Source organism: Heterodontus francisci, chromosome 26 (assembly GCF_036365525.1).
Source record: "Heterodontus francisci isolate sHetFra1 chromosome 26, sHetFra1.hap1, whole genome shotgun sequence".
Lineage (NCBI taxonomy): Eukaryota > Metazoa > Chordata > Chondrichthyes > Heterodontiformes > Heterodontidae > Heterodontus > Heterodontus francisci.
The window spans coordinates 16,184,463-16,208,133 of record NC_090396.1 but is presented as its reverse complement, the minus strand read 5'-3'; the positions used below and the strand labels follow the sequence as shown (position 1 = coordinate 16,208,133).

At 44.3% G+C, this 23,671-nt stretch overlaps 1 protein-coding gene across 1 annotated transcript in view; it reads left to right on the top strand.

Annotated features, from left to right (window-relative positions):
- myo15b (myosin XVB) overlaps positions 1-13,640 on the top strand; it is a 183,697-nt gene extending 170,057 nt beyond the window's left edge. Inside the window, exons 40-42 of the mRNA XM_068058629.1 lie at positions 1,946-2,079; positions 4,712-4,852; positions 13,384-13,640. Coding sequence (XP_067914730.1) covers positions 1,946-2,079; positions 4,712-4,852; positions 13,384-13,449 — 341 coding nt within the window. The 3' untranslated portion in view covers positions 13,450-13,640. The remainder of the gene's footprint in view (positions 1-1,945; positions 2,080-4,711; positions 4,853-13,383) is intronic.
- The last annotated feature ends 10,031 nt before the right edge of the window (positions 13,641-23,671 follow it).

The window sequence follows — 23,671 nt, the reverse complement described above, 5'->3', positions numbered from 1 at the left end:
TGCACCAAGCATTTGGTATGTAAACCCATCAGCCCCATCTGACTCCTGCGATAGTATGTGACCTCAGCGAGCAGGCACCTGTGCTATTCTTTCCCCCACCCTGGCTACAGCTCACTTCTGTCCAGCGTATCACCATGTGCAAGTCCTTCCTTTATCCTCTAAAATAGACAGAGTGTCAGTCTCTGAGCTAGTGACTGCAAATGTATGATTCAATGATGGTGTTTCTCCATCTTCATTGAATTCTTCCTCTTCCACCTCTGACTGGGAATCTGAAATGAAAAAGTGACAAAGATTGGGTTGTGGTGAGGGGAGAGGAAAAAGTAAGCATGCATGCTTACACCCTCTGCAGCTTGAGACTCAGAAGAGATTGTGGGATGAGGGAGAAGTGGGATGAGAGAAAGAGGATTAGATATGCTGATACCCTCATCATTGAACCCTCCAGTCCCGCAGTAGCCACAGTCTCAGAGATGCCCTCCCCATAATGGCCAGCATTGCCTCCTCCATGCAGGTGGACCTGACCTCCAGTTCTTTTCTGCTGCCTCCTATTATTTGCCATTTGCTCCTGCAAGAAAGAGGGAAATATGTCATGAGCGTCCTGCAATGTGTTTGGGTGATGTGGCTGCGATAGTTGAATAGCTGCCAGTGTGTTAGCTGTGAATTGTGGGTGCAAGGCTTACAACAGTGTTAAGTGTGTGAGGGTGAGGTAAAGCATTTGAATTGGAGGGTTAATTATTGATTGATAGAGATTGTTGGTAGGTGCGTGATGGGGGTGTAGTGAATTAAGCAGTGGATGAGACTGGTGGTGCAGTTGGTAAGATATGACATTTGAAGATGAACTCACTCACCTTGACAACTTGTGTCAGATCATTAAACTTGTTCCTGCACTGCAAAGTGAGTTCAAAGTGAGAGGGGAAAAGTTTAGGGGGGATATGCGTGGAAAGTTCTTTACGCAGAGGGTGGTGGGTGCCTGGAACGCGTTACCAGTGGAGGTGGTAGACGCGGGCACGATAGCGTCTTTTAAGATGTATCTAGGCAGATACATGAATGGGCAGGAAGCAAAGAGATACAGACCCTTAGAAAATAGACAACAGGTTTAGATAGAGGATCTGGATCGGCGCAGGCTTAGAGGGCCGAAGGGCCTGTTCCTGTGCTGTAATTTTCTTTGTTCTTTCTTTTGCATCCAGAAATCATTTAAAGCAGCAAGCAGCACCAATTTAATATGCTGTCTGCAACACAATGAACGGGCACAGGTTAATCCCGCACTACAATACCCATGTCCATCGTCAGGGGTTAGACAATTTAACCCCTATTGTGTAGGGGCCAGATGCAAGAACCTATACCACCTGTAATTTTTCAAATATACGAAATAACTTCAGTTAAGAGACACAGGAATCCCTCCCAGTCCCTGAAATGTGTTGGACCCCAGGGAGGTCTTATTGGAAAATCTTACATTGAAATGCCTCCTCTGTTTTAAAGTAATGTGACTTCATAAGAGGTTGTAGGACCCAAGAAAGGAATGTTGTGGACAACACAATAAATTTACAGCTATGCTTAAGGACCTGAACGAGAAGATATTCAGCATAAAATCTCTTAAATCAGAGACATGAAAAATGGTCTCGAAAACTGAAAACCCATTTTTGTTTTTTGAGCAGACAGTTTATGGTACATTAAATAAGTGACTCTGAACTACTGTGGAATAAAGAGAATGGGATCCTATTGGATTTGTGGGTGGCTACATTTTCATTGTTCTAAGGCAACACATCAGATATAACGTTACACAATTCACTGTCTAACAGGTCAAGCAGCACTAATACAGGTCAAAAGGGCAAAAAGCCCTATCACAACCCCACTGGACGCACACCCTGATACAGCTCTGGTTCCTTCTCATGCTCTGCTCAGCATATACATACTCTGAATGACGCATAACCTCTTTTTCTCCGCTCAGCAACAGTGAAGGCCATGCCCCTGTTTGGTTACAATATCTTCATGGTGAAGAAGACCAGTGAACATTGGATTCCAACTCCATGCATTATCGCAGTCAATCAGGAAAATCTGATGGTCTTAAATCATAATACCAAGGTATGGTTATCTGCATATATCAAATAACTTGAAATCTGTTCTGGATAACAATGTCCGTAGAGGGGACACGTGAGAGACTGGTAGTCTACATAAAATATACCAAATTGCACTGGTTATATGATGCCTGACTGATATATATATATATATATATACATAGTGAGTTATTGTAGCCACAACACAAGTCTTTCATTTTATACAAACAACTCTTCCTAATTCATATTCAAGCTATACAACCTCTTTCTTTAAGAGTTTAATTGACTATTAGAATTTCACTGAAGACAAATGGATATACAGCACAGTGGTGGGTTAGCTGATTACAGGTGGGAAGATGATAGGGATGTTACAGTTGACCTCAATACCTTCGGCATAAGTCATGGAAAAATCAGCGAGGGTTACTACTCCTGGTAATTATCCAGTGTTACGACCAGGTGAGAAAGATGTCTAGGGTTCCCTCTAAGCCTTCAACTGGTCTTACCGTAACAGAGTTTAATTTTAAACACACTGTGTTTTTAGCTCCCCCTTGGTGAATCCTTGTTCACCACTTTCCAATTATAAGGCAAAGAAACCAGCACAAACAGGCTTTCTTAGGCTTAAAGAAGAAAAGTTGTAATTTATTTAACTTAAACCTAAACTCTAATTCAGTTAACACCTACAGATACACGGCGCGTCCCATACTAGCATGCATACACGATACACACATGCAAATAGAGACAGAAAAGAGCAGAAGAAAAATAAAGTGAAAAAGTTTGAGGCAATATCTGAAGAGTTGTTGTTACGGTTCTTCGTGCTCACTGTAGGATCCTTGATTGTAGGTAGATCTTACTTTTCGTTGGGGCCCAGTGTTTTTCTTAAACCTTGTTTGCTGTAAGAGACTTTTCCCTCTTGGGGTTCCTGTGTCTTCAGTGGATTCAGAGGCTTGTGAGAAAGAGATGGGAGCAGACAGGAGAGATCTTCTCAGTTCAGGAGCAAACAGACTTTTTCAGTTCAAACTGTTTGTACAATTCAGAAAACCCAGGTTACCAGGTTAGTCATGTGACTAACTGGTCTGACCACGTCTTGGATTACATCACCTTAGCAGTCTCTGGAATGCTCCTCCTACATACCTGGTGATCAAGGTCTATTGTGGGTTGAATGTGTCAGGGAATGGTTCTTTGTCCTTCCAATCACCATCTGTTAATATGCAAATGTCTTTTCCAACTACGGCTGATCTGTTTAACAAGTCCTTTCTTCACTCTTCACAGTTTAAAATCAATGTTCAGGGCAAAATTAATGTGTCTCATTCTCGGCAGGTGGAGGCCTAGCATGACATCCAGTAATCCTGCTGGAAAGTATATATGTACATAATGTGTGAAATCAAGCTTTTTTTAAATCGTTCTTGGGATGTGAACATCACTGACAAAGTCAATATTTATTGCCCACCCCTAATTGCCCTTTTGCAGATTGTGGTGAACTCAACTATGAGGTCTTCGTAGTTTATTAAGGAGCTAACACTAAAACCCCAATATTCCTCATCGGAATGCCTGTCACTGCTTGTTCCTGGGTATTCTGATATGGAAAAATGGGCAGAGGTCCATAATTCTAAACATTACAAATACTAAAGATGCAATTCTGGGCAAGTCATGGGAAAGATTGGCACCATAATGTCCAGGAGATTCAGTAGGGAGATTCGATCCATATCTTACTGAGCAGGAAGTGATAGCGTAATGCCATCTACATGCTACGCCACATGTGAAGTGGGTGAAAGTAGCACCCATTAAATTTGGTGATAAGAAAGTAGCCACTGTTTGCAGGACATAATTAAAGGAGTTGCAAAGCAGCATCAAAGAATAGGATATTAGTGGGTCTCACTATGTGGGATCGGTGGAATCAGAAAAGCGGCTGCACAGCCTGCACGGGAACATTCAGGGATACCGTGCGGCCACACAACTTAGAGGGAACATTGGACATGGGTTACTTTTTTCGTCTTTAATCGGCCCTACTTTTTCCTTATTTGTTCTTTTGCTCTTTATGTAGTTATAAAACATCTTTGGGATTTCCTTGATTTTATTTGCCAATATTTTTTTCATGTTGTGGGACCCAATTCTTGTCTGTCACCACTATGCTTGTACAATGGGTGGCATCTTCAGGGTCCTACTGTGCCTGAACTACTTGGGGGATAAAGATGAAAATGAGTAGGAAATGCAGCATACCAGGGAAGTAAGACAAAATTACAGGAGGAGGGCTCCTACCCAAAGGTACCAAGCAAACTGAGTCAATCGTGACTTTATAGAAGAGCAATGCCTTCACAGATTCACTAGGAAGGTCAGTACAGAGTTAGATTTTCTGCTCAAATCCACAGAGAGATAAAGCTCACAAATTAGCAGAATTTATCTTGTTGAAAAGTGCTACCCACTATGTGAACACATCTACATTGAGCACTATCCTTTACATGAATAGGCCTGCACTTAGTATTGCCTACTATTTAAACATATCAGCACCAATCACCGCCATTATATGAACACGTCTGGGCCAAACACTGCACATTATATGATCATGATTGCAGCGTGCTGCCTGTTTTATGAACATATCCCTATACCTCACACTCCACAATTTATAAGCATGCCTGATCTGTACAATCTATAATCTTTTGCAGGATGATATCCTGACAATCCCTCTGAAGGAGATCCAGGCGATGCGCTACTTGCAGCCATCCAATGCATCAAAACTCCCAGAGATGGAAGTTAATTTTAGCTCTCCAATCAAACAACAGAAAATCTCCTTCGAACTGAAAGAGGTAAGAGTAAGGTCACAGATCAAAGCTAAGTGTAAAATACCACAGTAGGTGGCAGAATGAGCCAATGAGTTGGCCTTTAATCACCAGTTCCTCGATTAAATTCCAGCACAGACTGAGGGGATGTCTACTGGCTGTAAAGGTGCCATGTGAGATATATGTGGGCAGCCTGAATCCAGTTCTTAATTAGTATGCAGTACAAAGCTACTCCTAATTTAGTGCCTACTGCTGGTCCATAGAATCACAGAATCGTTACAGTGCAGAAGGAGGCCATTCAGCCCATCGTTTCCACAATGGCTCTGAAAGAGCAACTCCCTCAGTTCCATTCCCCTGCCTTCTCCCCGTAACCCTGCACGTTCTTACTTTTCATATCACTGTCTAATTCCCTTTTGAATGCTTCCAATGAACCTGCCTCCACCACGTTCTCTGGCAGCACATTCTAGATCTTAACCACTTGCTGCATGAAAAAGCATTTCCTCATGTTATTTTTGCTTCTCTTAATAAATACTTTAAATCTCTCGCTCTTGGTCCTTTCACGAGTGGGAACAGTTTCTCTCTATTTTCTCTGTCCAGACCCCTCATTATTTTGAATACCTCTACCAAATCACCTCTCAGCCTTCTCTTCTCCAAGGAAAACATTCCTAATGTCTCCAATCTATCTTAATAACTGAAGTTCCTCATCCCTGGAACCATTCTTGTGAATCTTTTCTGCACTCTCTCCAATGCCCTCAGTCTTTCCTAAGGTGGGGCACCCAGGACTGGACGCAATACTCCAACTGAAGCCGAGCTAGTGGCTTATACAAGTTCAACATAACTTCCTTGTTTTTGTACTCTATGCCCCTATTAATAAAGCAGATGATACTGTATGCTTTAACCGCTCTCTCAACCTGCCCTGCCACCTTCAATGACTTGTGCACATATACACCCAGGTCCCTCTGTTCCTGCACCCCTTTTAGAATTGTAACTTTTATTTTATATTGTCTTTCCATGTTCTTCCTACCAAAATGAATCGCTTCACATTTCTCTGTATTGAACTTCATCTGCCACCTGTCTGCCCATTCCAACAAGTTGCCCATGTCCTTTTGCAGTTCGCCATTATCCTCCTCACAGTTCACAATGCTTCCAAGTTTCGTATCATCGGCAAACTTCGAAACTGTGCCCTGTACATCAAGGTCTAGGGCATAAATATATATATCAGGAAAAGTAAGGGTCCCAACACTGATCCCTGGGGAACTCCACTGCAAACCTTCCTCCAGCCCAAAAAACATCCATTAACCACTACTCTTTGTTTCCTGTCACTCAGCCAATTTTGTATCCATGTTGCTACTGTCCCTTTTACTCCATGAGCTACAAGTTTGCTCACAAGTCTGTTGTGTGGGACTGTATCAAACGCCTTTGAAAATCCATATACACCACGTCAACAGCATTGCCCTCATCAACCCTCTATGTTACCTCCTCAAAAAACTCCATCAAGTTACTTAAACATGATTTTCCCTTAACAAATCCATGCTGGCTTTCCTTAATTAACTTGCATTTGTCCATGTGACTATTGATTTTGTCCTGAATTATTTTTTCTAGAAATTTTCCCAACACCAAAGTTAAACTGACTGGCCTGTAGTTGATGGGCTCATCTTTACACCCTTTTTTGAACAAGGGTGTAATGTTTGCAATTCTCCAGTACTCTGGCACCATTCTGGATTCTAAGGAAGACTGAAAAATTATGGCCAGTGCCCCAGCGATTTCCACCCTCACTTCCCTCAGTATTCTTGGATGCATTTCATCTGGTCCTGATGTCTTATCCACTTTAAGTACAGACAGCCTATCTAATACTTCCTCTTTATCAATTTTAAACCCCTCTAGTGTCTGACTTACCTCCTCTTTCAACATTGCCTGGGTTGCAGCTTCTTCCTTGGTAAAGACAGATGCAAAGTATTCATTTAATATCTCAGCTATGCCCTCTGCCGCCACGTTTAAATCTATTTTCTAGTCCCAAATCGGCCCCACTCCTCCTTTTACCACCGTTTACCATTTATATGCCTATCGAAAACTTTGGGATTTCCTTTAATGTTAGCTGCCAGTCTCTTTTCATACTCTCTCTTTGCTTCTCTTATTTGCTTTTTCACTCTGGACCTTCTATATTCAGCCTGGTTCTCAATAATATTTTCTACCTGACATCTGTCATAAGCACACATTTTCTTCTTTATCTTAATCTCTACCTCTTTTGTCATCCAGGGAGCTCTGGATTTGTTTGTCCTATTTTTCCATTTCAAGGGAACAGACCTTGACTCTGCCTGAACTATCTCTTCTTTGAAGGTAGCCCGTTGTTCATCTGCCAGTTTTCCTGCCAGCTTTTGACTCCAATTTATTTGCCCCAGCTCATTCTTACCCCATTGAAGTTGGCCTTCCCCCCGTTCATAATTCTTACCCTGAATTGCTCTTTGTCCTTTTCCATAGTCAGCCTAAACATTATGATACAATGATCACTATCTCCTAAATGTTCTCCTACTGATACTTGATCCACTTGGCCCACCTCATTCCCAGGAACCAGGTCTAGCAGTGCCTCCTTTCTCGTTGAAGTAGCAACATACTGTTGTAGAAAATTTTCCTAAACACACTCTAGGAACTCTTGCCCCTCACGGCCCTTTACCCTACTATTATCCCAGTCGATGTTTGAATAATTAAAGTCTCCCATTATAACTACACTATAATTTTTGCACCTCTCTGTAATTTCCTTGCAAATTTGTTCCTCCACGTCCATCACACTAGTTGGTGGCCTATTGACAACACCGATCAATGTAACTGCACCTTTTTTGTTCCTTAGCTCTAACCAAATTGATTCTGGCCTCGACCCCTCTGGGACATCCTTTTTCTCCAGCACTGCAATGCTCTCCTTAATCAATACTGCCACCCCTCCCCCTTTATTCCCTTTCCTATCTTTCCTGAACAACTTGTATCCAGGAATATTTAACACCCTTCCTTGAGTCAGGTCTCTGTTATAGCCATAACATCATATTTCCACACGACAATCTGCGCCTGTACCTCACCAATCTTATTAACCACACTCCATGCATTCACATAAATGCACATTAACCCTGATTCAGACTTTATTGCTTTCTCCCTTACTCTGACCCCACCTAATAACTTACTATTCCCTACTCTTGTGCTATCTATCTCCCCCGGTATTCTGTGCACCTTGGTATTCCTCTCTGATACTTGCTCCTGGTTCCCACACCCCTGACAAGTTACCAGTTTTGCTTCCCTCCAATCTGAGCTCCCTCTCAGGTTCCCATCCCCCTGACAATTTAGTTTAAACCCTCCCCAACAGCACTAGCAAATCTCCCTGTGATGATATTCATCCCAGTCCTGCTAAGATGCAACCTGTACATCTTGTGCAGGTCCCACCTGCCTCAGAACCAGCCCCAATGTCTCAGAAATCTGATACCCTCCTTCCTAGACTAATTCTCCAGCCACTTGTACAATCGCTCAATTCTCCTATTCCTATGCTCACTTGTACGTGGAACTGGGAGTAATCCTGAGATTACCGTTTTTGAGGTCCTGATTTTTAATTTCCTTCCTAGCTCCCTAAAATCTGCTTTCAGGACCTCATCCCCTTCTTACTATGTCATTGGTACCAATGTGGACCACGACCTCCGGCTATTCATCCTCCTCCAGAAGAATGTACTGCAGATGCTCCGTGGCATCCTTAACCCCGACACCACGGAGGCAACTCAGCATCCTGGAGTCATAGAATCATAGAAAGTTTAAGGCACAGAAAGAGGCCACTTGGCCCATCGATTCTCTGCTGGCTGAAAAACAATCCACCTATTCTAATCCCACCATCTAGCCATTTCGTCCGTAGCCCAGCAGCTTACGGCACTTGAGGTGCATATCCAGACTCCTTTTGAATGAGTTGAGGGTCTCTGCCTCAACTACCCTTTCAGGCAGTGAGTTCTAGACCATCACCACCCTCTGGGTGAAAAAGTTTTTCCTCATCTCCCCTCTAATCTTTCTACCAATCACTTTAAATCTATGCCCCCTCATCACTGACCTCTCTGCGAAGGTGAATAGACCCTTCACCTTTGGGTTCACCTTGATTTCGCTTGCCAACATTCTTTCATGTCCTCTCTTTGCTTTCCGAATTTCCTTTTTGATTTAACCCCTCCACTTTCTATACTCCTCTCGGCTTTCTGTATTATTGAGTTCTCAGTGTCGGATATAAGCTTTCCTTTTCTGCCTTATCTTACCATGGAGACTCCTTGACATCCATGGGGCTCTAGATTTGGCCGCCTCATCCTTTTTCTTTGTGGGAACATGTTTACCCTGAACCCCTTGAATCTCCCCTTTGAATGCCTCCTACTGTTCTGACACTGATTTACCTTCAAGTAGCTGTTTCCAGTCCACGTTCGCTAAATCACTCCTCAGTTTAGTAAAATAGGCCTTGCCCCAATTGAGAACTCTAACTCCTGTTCTATCTCTATCCTTTTCCATAATTATGTTAAAACTGACTGAATTATGATCAGTACCACCAAAATGCTCTCCCACTGCCACTCCTTCCACCTGCCCATTTTCATTTCCTAAAACTAAAACTGCGCCCTCTCTTGTTGGACTTGCTACATACTGAGCAAAAAAGTTCTCCTGAATGCACCTCAAGAATCCTGCTCCCTAAATTCCTTTCACACTAAAACTATCCCAGTTAATACTGGGGTAATTAAAGTCCCTGACTATTACTAACCTATTGTTCTTGCACTTCTCAGAGATTTGCCTACATATCTGTTCTTCTTTCTCACGTTTACTGCTGCAGAAACGCCTGTCTGTTCCCCTAACTAACAAATCCCCTATCACTATTGCTCTTCCACTCTTCTTCCTCCCCTCCTGTGCAGCTGAGCCACCTGTGGTGCCACAAACCTGGCTCTGATTGTACTCCCCTCAGGAACTATCACCCTCAGCAGTATCCAAAATGGAAAACCAATTAGTGAGTGAGATCATATCAGGGGACTTCTGCACAACTTACCAGGTTCTCTTAGACTACCTGGCAGTCACCCATTCCCTATCTGCCTGCATGCTCCTAACCTGCAGTGTGACCACCTCCCTAAGTGTGCTATCCACATAGTCCTCCACCTCGCAGATGCACAACAGTGACTCCAGCCGTCACTCAAGTTCCGAAACCCGGAGCTCAAACTTCTGCAGCCAGTGACACTTCCTGCGGATGTGTTTGTCTAGGACACATGGTGCGTCCATGACTTCCCACATGCCACAGGCTGTACATTCCACTTGGCAGAGCTGCCCTGTCATACCTTAACTTTACAGACTATTTATTCTAAGTAGAATAACTTACCAGTTACTCACCAAACAGCTCTTTCCACTGTACCGAAGCAAGAACCAAATACTGCAGGGTTAAAAAAGCACGAAAAAAAGTAGAAAAATGGAGCACCTCCTCCCCGTTTCACCGAACTCGCCACTCACCAAACTCAAATCTCCACACTCATCTTGCAATCTGCACATGATTTGCACCCAGACCTCTGTATTTATACCCTTTGAAGCTGAAACTGCAGCAACCAGACTTAACTGGTCAGCTGCTTAACTGATCAGCTACTCTGCAGTAGAGCCTGTTAATCTCTGCCTAAGACTTTAAGAAACTTACTTTACTTTCTTAACCCTACTTTACTTTCTTAACCCTACTTTATTTTCTTAACCCTACTTTATCTAGAGGGTAAATCCCAGTAAAATGCTAACTGCAGACCAGACTTTTATAAAGATAACAAAGCTTAAAATCCACACTCACCAAACTCAAATCTCCACATTCAGCTTGCAATCTGCACACTGCTCAGAAAGGCCACTTTCTGTCTCTCTCTGGGTATAGATAGGTATAACAGAAATGCAAAAATGACATACTGGTACAAGAGGCGATGCTCTTCTTAGTTTGTGTCTGAGGATCACTGTTGGGGCAGAGTAAAGAGAGTTATTGGGATAGGAGCCTTACTCTGCACGTAAATATACTTGATGTTGACACTGGGTGCCTGAAATGGTAACTTTCAATTATCCTTCCCTCATCTCAGGAGGAAAAAACCTTTAAAAGGTTAAATATTGAGATACTTATCAGATCCAGATCCGTTGGCACTACATTGTGGGGTTGTGGCGGAGAATTTGGCCAGTGAGACATGCTGCAGCCTCCACCAGACTGGAAATTCCTGCCCCACCCCCCACTGTCACTGCTGGGGGAGGGGACAGGATCTGTGGTCCTGGTGAATTTTCCTTTCTGACACACTGCTCCTTCCTAGGAAGGTGGCTTTGTAGTGGCCTCCTCACCCTCCAGATGGCCCCAGAAAAACACCTGCTGAAGGCTTTGGTCTCAACCAAATCCTTGAGGGCAAATCCTTCTTTGTATTTTCTGGTGCTGCAGAACTGCCAGGATTCTGCTGTCCTCACTGACAGGCTCCCTCTTGATGGCAGGAAACCTGCCAGGAACTCATCATGCCTCTCTAATGAGCCCCAACCCAGGAATTGAGTTGGCATTACAGCGGGCACAGAAGCAGGGAGGAGTAGAAGTACAACTTTGCCAAAATATTGTCCTGAGGAAGAGAATCCAGGTCAATGACTCGTGCTTGTGTGGTGGATGCACCAAGTGGTGGTGTGAGTAAATCTGAGGTAGATAAGGGAAGAATTGAAGGTAACATTGAGATAACTTGCTCAGGCATTTACTGCTATTCTATCATAAGGTGTATTACAATGGAACTTAGCAGATGGTACAGTGCAGTGTTAGTGAGTGGTATGACAGCAAGGTGTGTAAGTCATTACAGTGAAGGATAAGGGGAGTTACTGCAAGAAATGCAAAGCATTTAAATGAAAAACACAGGATGTAACAATATGGGGTATGGTATGTTGCAGGACAAGGTATTAATATGAGGAATGTCACTGTAGTAACAGGCTTCCAGGTCACAGCAGGCTAATGCTTTATTAGTAAAACTGAATAAAATTAGGTAAGATACTTTTGATAAATGGGCTGTCCTTGCTCAGTGAATTACTTGTGGTTCATATTTTATTCATGAGGTTAGTTAAGGTGAGGGGCGTTAGCGTTGCTGAACAGGACATTTTACATTTCAGGCACTCAGTTTCAGCATCAAGCACTTCCAAGTTATCAATAGCAGAGTAAAGCTCCAGCAATGTATCTGAGCCACAACACTAGCCACCCTGACCTCCCTTGAGTAATATTGACAATTAGTGCCAAAATATGGGCAGTTTTGTGTTGCAAGCCCATGTACTGTGATCGAGGAAACTGAAATAATGCAGAATTCACACAATGTTTATCACTGTCAAGTAACTGTAAATGAGAAAAATAGAGTGTAAGTAACTGAATAAAACTTCAGTTCCACATCAAGGATGACATATAGTTCCCCCAGTGTTCAGCTCTAAACTGCCTAGTGTGGTACTGAGCTATACTGATCAGAAAGGTGCCAGCTTCAATCCACAGTCTGATGTCACCCAGTCGCAAGCCTTCAACACTGAATGGGATGGGAACATCAGTCAGGAGTCCCACCCCTTGATCCAGTGATCACTATTGGAAAATACACAAACCAATGTTAAGTGATGTAAAGGCTGGCTCGGATCTGCAAATGAAACCCGACCTGAGCCCAAATGCCAGACCCGGAGAGCGACCTGACCCGACCCGCACCCGACATGTCGTCAGGTCCCGTCGAGTTCAGGTCGGGTAGCCATGCTCTAAAGTGATGACGGAATTTTAGGCTGGACGGTAATGCCCTCCACAGTCATTTAACTTGCTAACTCTCAGGCCTGAATTTACAATACAGCCCCAAATCGGTAAATAAAGCACAATTGGGCAGCAAGGCCTACGGCTGCCACCTAAACTCCTATTTTCCTTAGCTTAGGCTGAGAAGGCCACCACTCAGCCCTTTCTTGCCCTCCATATGTAACCCATGAAGGCATGGTAAACTACCCAATTTCCCTTTGTGCTGGCTTTAATACTTCCAACCTCAGGGTAGCAGTGCTCAAGCCCACTACTTGGTTGGCGAGTCTAGTAGTATCCCCCTCTCCTTTCCCATGGCCCCAAAACCTCACCACCTGTTGAAGGTCCCTGACCAGTCTGAGGCCTTCAATATTTTTGGCACACTTCTGACCTTTAGTTATATCTCTTGCCTCCTCTGATGTTGCAGTGGGTGATCTGCTTCAGCACTGCCGCATTGGTCTCCTCAGCAGTCTCTGGCTCCCCCTTGCTGGTGGAGGTCCCACCAGGAGCTCACCCTGCATATGGCATTGCCCAAAGAGGAAGCTGAGCTGGAGTCACTGTTTGTGGGGTGGGGGAAGGGTGGATAGAAATTCCTTTATGACCCTTCTAGGGTAAATTGAGGATAATCCAGCCTCCAATTGTCAAGGTTATATGAAGAATGGGCACTTGGATGAAGTACTGAAGATTGCCCCACAACTGTGGAACCAAACGACAAGAAGTCAGCATTTCCAGCAGACGGTGGGGTTATAGCAAGAACCATTGTTTTGACAGGTGCCATTATGTTTTTCCCCAGGCCAAGGAACTCTGTCACACGATTGCAATGATCCTGGATGAGATTTTACTGCAGACCTACATGTGACTACACATGGCGTAAGATTCCACCAGACAGAAGCTCTAATATACCTGCTAAAACACAAGTACTTGTCTGTTAGGAGCAGGATGAGACGCTCACCATCTTCCCTGACAATTGACATGGGTACGGAGCTGTGGATAGTGGCTATGACTGTACCCTTCCTTTGATTGTATAATAAAGAGATAATTAAAAAGGGAGTGGCCACAACTTTGCCCGGTGTGAGGTGTTGTATTTGTGGCCTTTGTTGGCTTTAGGTAGCAAGTGGTGAAATCCTATAACTCACAGCCGCTGCAGCCAGCTGTGTTGATGTTTACAACAATTTGCATTTATATAACGCCTGTAACATAACAAAACTTCTCAGGAGCATTATAAAACAAAATTTGAGAATGATCTACATAAGGAAATATTAGGAGAGATGACAAAAGTCTTGATCAAAAAGGTAGGTTTTAAGGAGTGTCTTAAAGGGGGAAGGAAAGTAAGGTTCAGAGGCTGAGACGGTTAGCGAGGGAATTCCAGAGCTTAGGGTCTTGGGCAAGGCCACCAATGGTTCAGCAATTAAAACTGGGGATGCACAAGAGGCCAGTATTAGAGGAGTGCAGATATCTCAGAGGGTTATGGGGATGGAGGGATTTGAAAATAAGGATGAGGATATGAAAATTGTTGCAGTGCCAGTCCAGCGGCCAGAGATGCACAGGGGTGTTTAGTTCCTAAATCTAGCACAATGGAGAATTACACAAAAATTCCTACTTAAAAGCAGGACAAATGATTGCAACCTGCAGCAGCCCCTCGATGTTGCTAAGTGACCGTCTGCCAGCAGCGCCATTCCCGCCCGACATCTACGCATGCGTAGTGTAGGCTGGTGTCATTTTTACGCTTGCGTACAATGACTGTCCCATTACTACGCTTGCGCGCTGCTGCCGGACGTTGGCATTTGCCAAGGGAAGTCTGAGTGTGAAGCAAACCTATTGTAAATCGGTCTGCAGGCCAGTGCTCCCCAGGGTCGGCATCAACCCAGATGTGAGGGCCAAAAGGCAAAGCTTTCTGTCATTTAATGTTGAGGTATTATCAGTAGTGTGGCTTGGACCTGTCAGTCACATACCAGGAACCCAGGGATAACCACTAGCCGGCATCACAGAATTTTTTCATCAACTTGTTAACTAATTGAGAATGCAGCCTGGGAGCAAAACCATGCCAGTGGCAGTATCCAAACCATGCCAGTGGCAGTATCCAAACCATGCCAGTGGCAGTATCCAAACCATGCCACTGGTAATATCCAAACCATGCCACTGGTAGTATCCAAACCATGCCAGTGGCAGTATCCAAACCATGCCACTGGTAGTATCCAAACCATGCCAGTGGCAGTATCCAAACCATGCCACTGGTAATATCCAAACCATGCCACTGGTAATATCCAAACCATGCCACTGGTAATATCCAAACCATGCCACTGGTAGTATCCAAACCATGCCAGTGGCAGCATCCAAACCATGCCACTGGTAATATCCAAACCATGCCAGTGGCAGTATCCAAACCATGCCAGTGGCAGTATCCAAACCATGCCAGTGGCAGTATCCAAACCATGCCACTGGTAATATCCAAACCATGCCACTGGCAGTATCCAAACCATGCCAGTGGCAGTATCCAAACCATGCCACTGGTAGTATCCAAACCATGCCACTGGTAATATCCAAACCATGCCACTGGTAATATCCAAACCATGCCACTGGCAGTATCCAAACCATGCCAGTGGCAGTATCCAAACCATGCCAGTGGCAGTATCAAAACCATGCCACTGGTAATATCCAAACCATGCCACTGGTAATATCCAAACCATGCCACTGGTAGTATCCAAACCGTGCCAGTGGCAGTATCCAAACCGTGCCAGTGGCAGTATCCAAACCGTGCCAGTGGCAGTATCCAAACCGTGCCAGTGGCAGTATGCAAACCGTGCCAGTGGCAGTATCCAAACCGTGCCAGTGGCAGTATCCAAACCGTGCCAGTGGCAGTATCCAAACCATGCCACTGGTAGTATCCAAACCATGCCAGTGGCAGTATCCAAACCATGCCACTGGTAGTATCCAAACCATGCCAGTGGCAGTATCCAAACCATGCCACTGGTAGTATCCAAACCATACCAATGACACTACTCAAGGGATGGAAATCAAACCCTGGATACAGATTAACCAGAAATAGAGGGTGTGATTATTTTATGATTGATAATACAAAACATTCATATCAACAAAATGTATATTTATATAGTGCCTTTAATGTTAGAAGATGATTTACATGGTGAGTAGGAGAGGGGTGCAGTGGAGGGAAAAGCTAAAGGAATAAATGCCAGGTGCTGAGCCATGTTGCAAGCATAAGCACAGGTGACCAAAGGCTTGGTTAAAAAGATAGATTTTGATAAAGCTTTTAAAAGTGGAGAGGGGAAGGAGTTTAGTAGGAAGCTCCTGATAATCGGGTTAAGATGGCTAAAGGCTTTGACATCAGTGGTGGGGCGAAGAAGATATGCAAACAAGACCGGGGTTAGAAGAACAAAGAGTGTAGAGAGGAGATTTAAGGCTGGAGCAGGTTGCAGAGGCAGGATGCCACAGGGCTGTGGGAGAAATCTGAAAGAGACCAATGAATACAAATTAATGCTTGAGGGAACAGGGAGCCAGTGTCAGGCTGAGCTCAATGACCTTGAGCTACTTCTCAATCAGAAAAAAATCATGCACATTCATCATTTTAAGTTGATAGGGTTTGATTGCCATCCCTTGAATAGTGGCACTGGCATGGCTTGGCTCCCAGTTCTCTAACTAATTAGGGGCTGGATTCCTTGGGAATATCAGATGATCTCATCATGGTGGTCATTCAGGGTCATCCTCAGTGCTGTGTTTCAAAATTTGCTGAAATTCTCTCTGACAATGATCTTTGCAACCAAATTTTATAATTAATCCTGTGTTAGATTGTATCGCAGGTTATAACTTAATAGCTGTAGCCAGAAGGTCATAGATTCACATCCCATTACAGAGACTTGAACACAAAATCCAGGCTGCCACTGAGGCAGTACTGAAGCACTGTTGCACTGTTCGAGGTATCATCTATCAGATGAGACGTTAAACCGAGGCTCCATCTACTTGTTCAGGTGGATGTAAAAAAATTGCATGGCACTATTTGAAGAACAGCAGGAGTTCACGGTGCTGGTGTCCTGGCAGTTGCCTCAATCAACACCATTAAAATATATGACCTGGTCATTTAGCTCACTGCTGCTTATGGGATCTCATATGTAAAACTGGTTACCATGTTTGCCTACATTATAAGCACTTCAAAAGTATGTCATTTGACGATCAACTGTTTTGGGACATCCTGGGAATAGGAAAGGCACTATATAAATGCCAAGTTTTTCCTTTCAGTGTAGTTCATTGCGTTTTGAACAATTTGAAGTTTATGGAGGACAGTGGAGAACTCAGGACCAGAAGTGACAAAACTGGATAGGGGGTGCAGTAGGATGAAGCAGGTGATAGGTGAGAATTGGTAGTAAGCAGTCTTCCTTATGGATAGGATTGGAGGTTTGAAGTTCATTGTTGGTCAGTCAGGATGGCAGCACTTTGTCTGGTCTAACTCCACGTGAGCACACAGCCAGTGAGGAGAATAGAGTCAGTGATAAGAGAATAGAATCGATGGCAGCTCTGCAAATGATCTAGCCAGTCTGGGCATGAATCTCACTAAGATTAAGAGCAAAACCTCACTGTCTGCATTCAAAGGTGTATTAAGAGGCAGACCTCGAAACAACTGCACCAGTCCATTCTAAGGAAAATATTAATCTTTTGATCAAGTAGTAAATAGATGTGTAATGTGAAACCAACCATCCATTGGCTATCTGCTGCTCATTTGTTACTGGTTATGTTTTTTGCACCAAAATCTCAGCCTGCCAAACACTTAGTGTTATAGGTGTTGATTCTTTTTATGGCTTAGCCACAGAATGTCAGAGATGCTTGTAAGAGGGAGAAGGTAACCTTTTCTGATAGTTCTTAGAATTCATGCACTATAGAAACAATTTCCCATACAGCAACAAACTCCTGCAGGTGGGAAGAGAATATTCATCCTGTCCTTGATGCAAGGTTTGAAGTGACCTGGATACTTGGGAGCTTTCCTGACAAAAACTTTGGATAATGCTCAAAAATTAGAGGGAAACTGTGGGGCATGATGACAGAGAGGTCCAGGTGGTGCCATGAAAGGCTGCAGCTCAGCTGGGCCTGCTCGTAACTTGCTTGGCTCATTCAGCTGGGGGAAGGGTGGACAGGGAGTCTAAAAAGGAGTCTTGCTTCCCCTAACTCTTTGTGACTTAGTAAGAGTGTTTTATTGCTATCTTGTTATAATATCCCACCATTTTCTGTGCCAACTCCACAAAATATCGTTCCCATCCAAAGCTAGTTCTAGTAAATGCTGCTGATGCTACTGTACGGTGTAATATTTAAAAAGCCTTTGGTCGGTTTAGAGTCCAGGGTATGGAATGTTGTTCGGGTGCAACAGCTGATTTAAGAAAACGCACCAACCTGTTTTACTAACTACTTGTGTCTGTGCAGCACTTTGGTGAGCAAATCCTACCTCATGGGTCTGAAGTATGCACCCCTAACCTGATTATTTACTGATTGATAAATGCACCAATCAGCAAGTCTTAAATGAAAACAGAAAATTCTAGAAACACTTAGCAGGCCAGGTAGCATCTGTGGAGAGAGAAAGAGAGTTAATATTGCAGGTTGATAACCTTTCAGGTTATGATGAAATGTCATTGACCTGAAATGTTAACTCTGTTTCTCTCTCCACAGATGCTGCCTGACCTGAGTATTTCTAGCATTTTCTGGGTTTTTTTCAAATTTCTAGCATCTGCATTATTTTGCTTTTAGTATTAGTTGTCAACAACTAATTCTGCCCGCGCATCAACACGAGCAGAATTTCTCACCCACAGCTGTTACAAAAATTTCTAAATTTACTTGTAACAGCCCTTCAAAACACTCCCACAGGGGATGCTGAGACCAAGTGGGCCCACATCAGAGACGCCATCTATGAGTCAGCTTTGACCACCTACGGCAAAAGTGCGAAGAGAAATGCAGACTGGTTTCAATCTCATAATGAAGAGCTGGAACCTGTCATAGCCGCTAAGCGCATTGCACTGTTGAACTACAAGAAAGCCCCCAGCGATTTAACATCCGCAGCACTTAAAGCAGCCAGAAGCATTGCACAAAGAACAGCCAGGCGCTGCGCAAACGACTACTGGCAACACCTATGCAGTCATATTCAGCTGGCCTCAGACACCGGAAACATCAGAGGAATGTATGATGGCATGAAGAGAGCTCTTGGGCCAACCATCAAGAAGATCGCCCCCCTCAAATCTAAATCAGGGGACACAATCACTGACCAACACAAACAAATGGACTGCTGGGTTAAGCACTACCTAGAACTGTACTCCAGTGAGAATGCTGTCACTGAGACTGCCCTCAATGCAGCCCAGCCTCTACCAGTCATTGATGAGCTGGACATACAACCAACCAAATCGGAACTCAGTGATGCCATTGATTCTCGAGCCAGCGGAAAAGCCCCTGGGAAGGACAGCATTACCCCTGAAATAATCAAGAATGCCAAGCCTGCTATACTCTCAGCACTACATGAACTGCTTTGCCTGTGCTGGGACGAGGGAGCAGTACCACAGGACATGCGCAATGCCAATATCATCACCCTCTATAAAAACAAAGGTGACCGCAGAGACTGCAACAACTACCGTGGAATCTCCCTGCTCAGCATAGTGGGGAAAGTCTTTGCTCGAGTCGCGCTGAACAGGCACCAGAAGCTGGCCGAGCGCGTCTACCCTGAGGCACAGTGTGGCTTTCGTGCAGCGAGATCGACCATTGACATGCTGTTCTCCCTTCGTCAAATACAGGAGAAATGCCGTGAACAACAGATGCCCCTCGACATTCCTTTCATTGATCTCACCAAAGCCTTTGACCTCGTCAGCAGATGTGGTCTCTTCAGACTACTAGAAAAGATCGGATGTCCACCAAAGCTACTAAGTATCATCACCTCATTCCATGACAATATGAAAGGCACAATTCAACATGGTGGTTCCTCATCGGAGCCCTTTCCTATCCTGAGTGGCGTGAAACAGGGCTGGATTCTCGCACCCACACTTTTTGGGATTTTCTTCTCCCTGCTGCTTTCACATGCGTTCAAGTCCTCTGAAGAAGGAATTGTCCTCCACACAAGATCAGGGGGCAGGTTGTTCAACCTTGCCCGTCTAAGAGCGAAGTCCAAAGTACGGAAAGTCCTCATCAGGGAACTCCTCTTTGCTGACGATGCTGCTTTAACATCTCACACTGAAGAGTGCCTGCAGAGTCTCATCGACAGGTTTGTGGCTGCCTGCAATGAATTTGGCCTAACCATCAGCCTCAAGAAAACGAACATCATGGGGCAGGACGTCAGAAATGCTCCATCCATCAATATTGGCGACCACGCTCTGGAAGTGGTTCAAGAGTTCACCTACCTAGGCTCAACTATCACCAGTAACCTGTCTCTAGATGCAGAAATCAACAAGCGCATGGGTAAGGCTTCCACTGCTATGTCCAGACTGGCCAAGAGAGTGTGGGAAAATGGCGCACTGACACGGAACTCAAAAGTCCGAGTGTATCAGGCCTGTGTCCTCAGTACCTTGCTCTATGGCAGCGAGGCCTGGACAACGTATGCCAGCCAAGAGCGACATCTCAATTCATTCCATCTTCGCTGCCTCCGGAGAATACTTGGCATCAGATGGCAGGACCGTATCTCCAACACAGAATCCTCGAGGCGGCCAACATCCCCAGCTTGTACACACTACTGAGTCAGCGGCGCTTGAGATGGCTTGGCCATGTGAGCCACATGGAAGATGGCAAGATCCCCAAAGACACATTGTACAGCGAGCTCGCCACTGGTATCAGACCCACCGGCCATCCACGTCTCCGCTTTAAAGACGTCTGCAAACGCGACATGAAATCCTGTGACATTGATCACAAGTTGTGGGAGTCATTGCCAGCGTTCGCCAGAGCTGGCGGGCAGCCATAATGACAGGGCTAAAATGTGGCGAGTCAAAGAGACTTAGTCGTTGGCAGGAAAAAAGACAGAGGCGCAAGGGGAGAGCCAACTGTGCAACAGCCCCGACAAACAAATTTCTCTGCAGCACCTGTGGAAGAGCCTGTCACTCTAGAATTGGCCTTTATAGCCACTCCAGGCGCTGCTTCACAAACCACTGACCACCTCCAGGCGCGTATCCTTTGTCTCTCGAGATAAGGAGGCCCAAAAGAATTAGTTGTCACAAGTCTTGGGAGTCAGTTGCCAGCGATCGCCAGAGCTGGCGGGCAGCCATAAAGGCGGGGCTAAAGCGTGGCGAGTCGAAGAGACTTAGCAGTTGGCAGGAAAAAAGACAGAAGCGCAAGGGGAGAGCCAACTGCGAAACAGCCCTGACAACCAATTTTATCTGCAGCACCTGTGGAAGAGTCTGTCACTCTAGTATTGGCCTTTATAGCCACTCCAGGTGCTGCTCCACAAACCACTGACCACCTCCAGGCGCTTACCCATTGTCTCCCGAGACAAGGAGGCCAAAGAAGATTAGTTGTCCATTTGTTTCAGTCTTGCTTGAGAGAGTTGAAATGAAGCTCCTGGATTGTTTGGACTGCCTATGCTAGGAAAGACCATTGAATCTGCAAAATCCTGGTGGAAGCTGTATTTTCAGTTTATTTTAGGATTAGATGATTTATCAGCATGAGCTCAAACCTTTGTGACTGAGAGACAGATTGATATAGCTACAAAAAAATCTGGTGAAAATGCCCACTAAGGTCCACGCATGGTGAGACTTTAGCCAACTCTTGCATGAGGCATCTCTAGGTTTGGAGTTTTGATCTAATAATGTGCCTTTAGTCAATTTGCTCCCCTCACAATTTAGGGGAGCCCTGTTCCCAATCCCATGTAGGCAGATTCTAAAGTGGGCCAATGTTTTCACTGACTGTGGGTGTAGTTTACTCTGATGGATGGAAATATTACAGTTATTGTTTCAGAGAACTAGTGCTTTAATCAAATATGGTTTGTTCTTGGTTACTTATTTTCCTCAGAGAAGGTATATGGAAGGAGGAGGGGAAGCACCTAGTGGAAATGCAATGAACAGGAAGCATATTTACGCATCTAATGGAATGCTGGGAATACAAATTAAATTTCATTCTTGATACTTTTTTTGGTTTACACTATAGAAGGTGTCCCAATGTCCCTCAGGAGAACATACATTCATTTTTGAATGAGCCTGCTGGAATATAGTCCACGGGATACCCAATATCGATGAGCATTGGTGTTGCTTGAGCAGGGCTGTCCTGAGGAGTGTCAGGTCCTCTTAGCAATTGGTGTGTTGTCCAAGAGGTCTGCTGAGTCTTTGGCAAGTCACAGTATCATGTTAAAACAAATACTTTGTATAATAATGAGTATTCACAATTGTGAATGGACTGTTACATTTCACACAGTATTTAAAGCATGTGGTTGTTGACCCCCATCCCCACCATGGAACCACTTCGATACAGGCAGTGTATTGTGTGGGTCGCCGCTGAAAGGTTTGCTGCAACGACAGTCCAGTTGGGCATATTATGTGCCTTAGCTCCTAATATTCTTGTGTTTTGTCCGCTTTCTTTCTGTACTCATTCTAGGGAATATAAGATTGACTGCTGGTGTTAAAAGCTGAATAATAGTTTTCATTCTGTATTGCTGAAAATAGACATATTGTCGAAGCTTTTCATCTTGCACTCATCATGACAATTCGCAAGAACAACCAATGTCAGGAATAACAACTTTATAGGGTATAAGTAGAGAGTATTTTGTTCAGTTGAAACGGGCACAATGTGTGTACATGTTCTTTTTGTCAGAAAGAAAAGGGCCCTGTGTATTAATATATGCAGCTTCCAGTTTGCACAAATGCACCACACTATGAGCCCTACTGACAATCTTAAATTGCTTGTCGACGTAATTCTTAGCACACTGCAGATTATTTAGCAAATTTTGCCCAATCGCAGAATCACGTCTAATGTTGGACACTGTTTTGAGCTTTGCAAGCATGGGCTGGTTGGGTACGACCTGTACCTTGCCTGTTATGAACAGCCGAAGGGACATGTTGTTTGATATGATCCGCCAGTCTTTGGGACGTACGGTCTATATACCTAGCATCACACTGGCATTGAAATTCATATATCACATTACTCATTTGTGTGATAGACGGGACATCTTTTTGGCTTAATGGCAGCAACCTGTTAGTGGCGAACACCACATGTGTTACTACCGCATAGGAGCAGCGTGAAACAGCTAGCTTCATCTGTTGCTCAAACTTTTGGGATACATTACCCTTCCAGGGTAATGAGAGGTAGACTGGGCACTTTTCAGGGTCAAAAATGACAGCCTTAGGCCCCTTCATATGTTTGTGCAATAAACAGCCAGAAATGATCTGATCTGGGTAGTCATCGTCATGCAGGATGCATTTGATTCGCCCTATTTCGGCATCAAGCTTGCACGGCCTTATCAGCACCTCGTAAATAGGGCCCGAGCCATTTGCTCATCATGCAAGCTTGTAAGGGATGTAGAATGAGCTTGTGGATCTTGCCAAAAAGTGGTTCTAGTTCAAAGGGAACTAACATTTCACCCCAAACCTAGTCAAGCTGTGCGGACATAGATTTAGTAGAAGAATTGACTCTTAGCTTGGCTTTTCTTAAATTTGATAAGCATTTCACACTAACTATATCATTAATTACCACTGAAAGGAGGAACTGAAAGTCCATAGGTCTTCCCCGATATGTTGACAACTGGTAATCCACAGGAGGTTCCTATCCAAAGAACAGGCAGAACTACAAATTTGGGAAATAGCCTCAGTTGGTAGCGTATGGGGTCTATGAAGTAAATTAGATCTGATTTAGAGTATGAGGTAAAGTATGAACTTCACACAGCTCAGCTTCATATTATTGGTGTGCATTCTAGACATTAATGAGGTTCTGGATTGTTAGAGGCGCCGTCCATTGACTAAGAAGTTAAACTAAGGCCCGAACTGCTGTTCACTTAGACATAAAAGATCCTGTTCAAAAAAAGGTGTTTGCATTCTTGTAACATGAAACCAAACCTCCTTCATTTGAACGCATCTTGTGATATTACTCAAGGTAACAGCAGCATCACACAACAAATCAAGACAACAAAG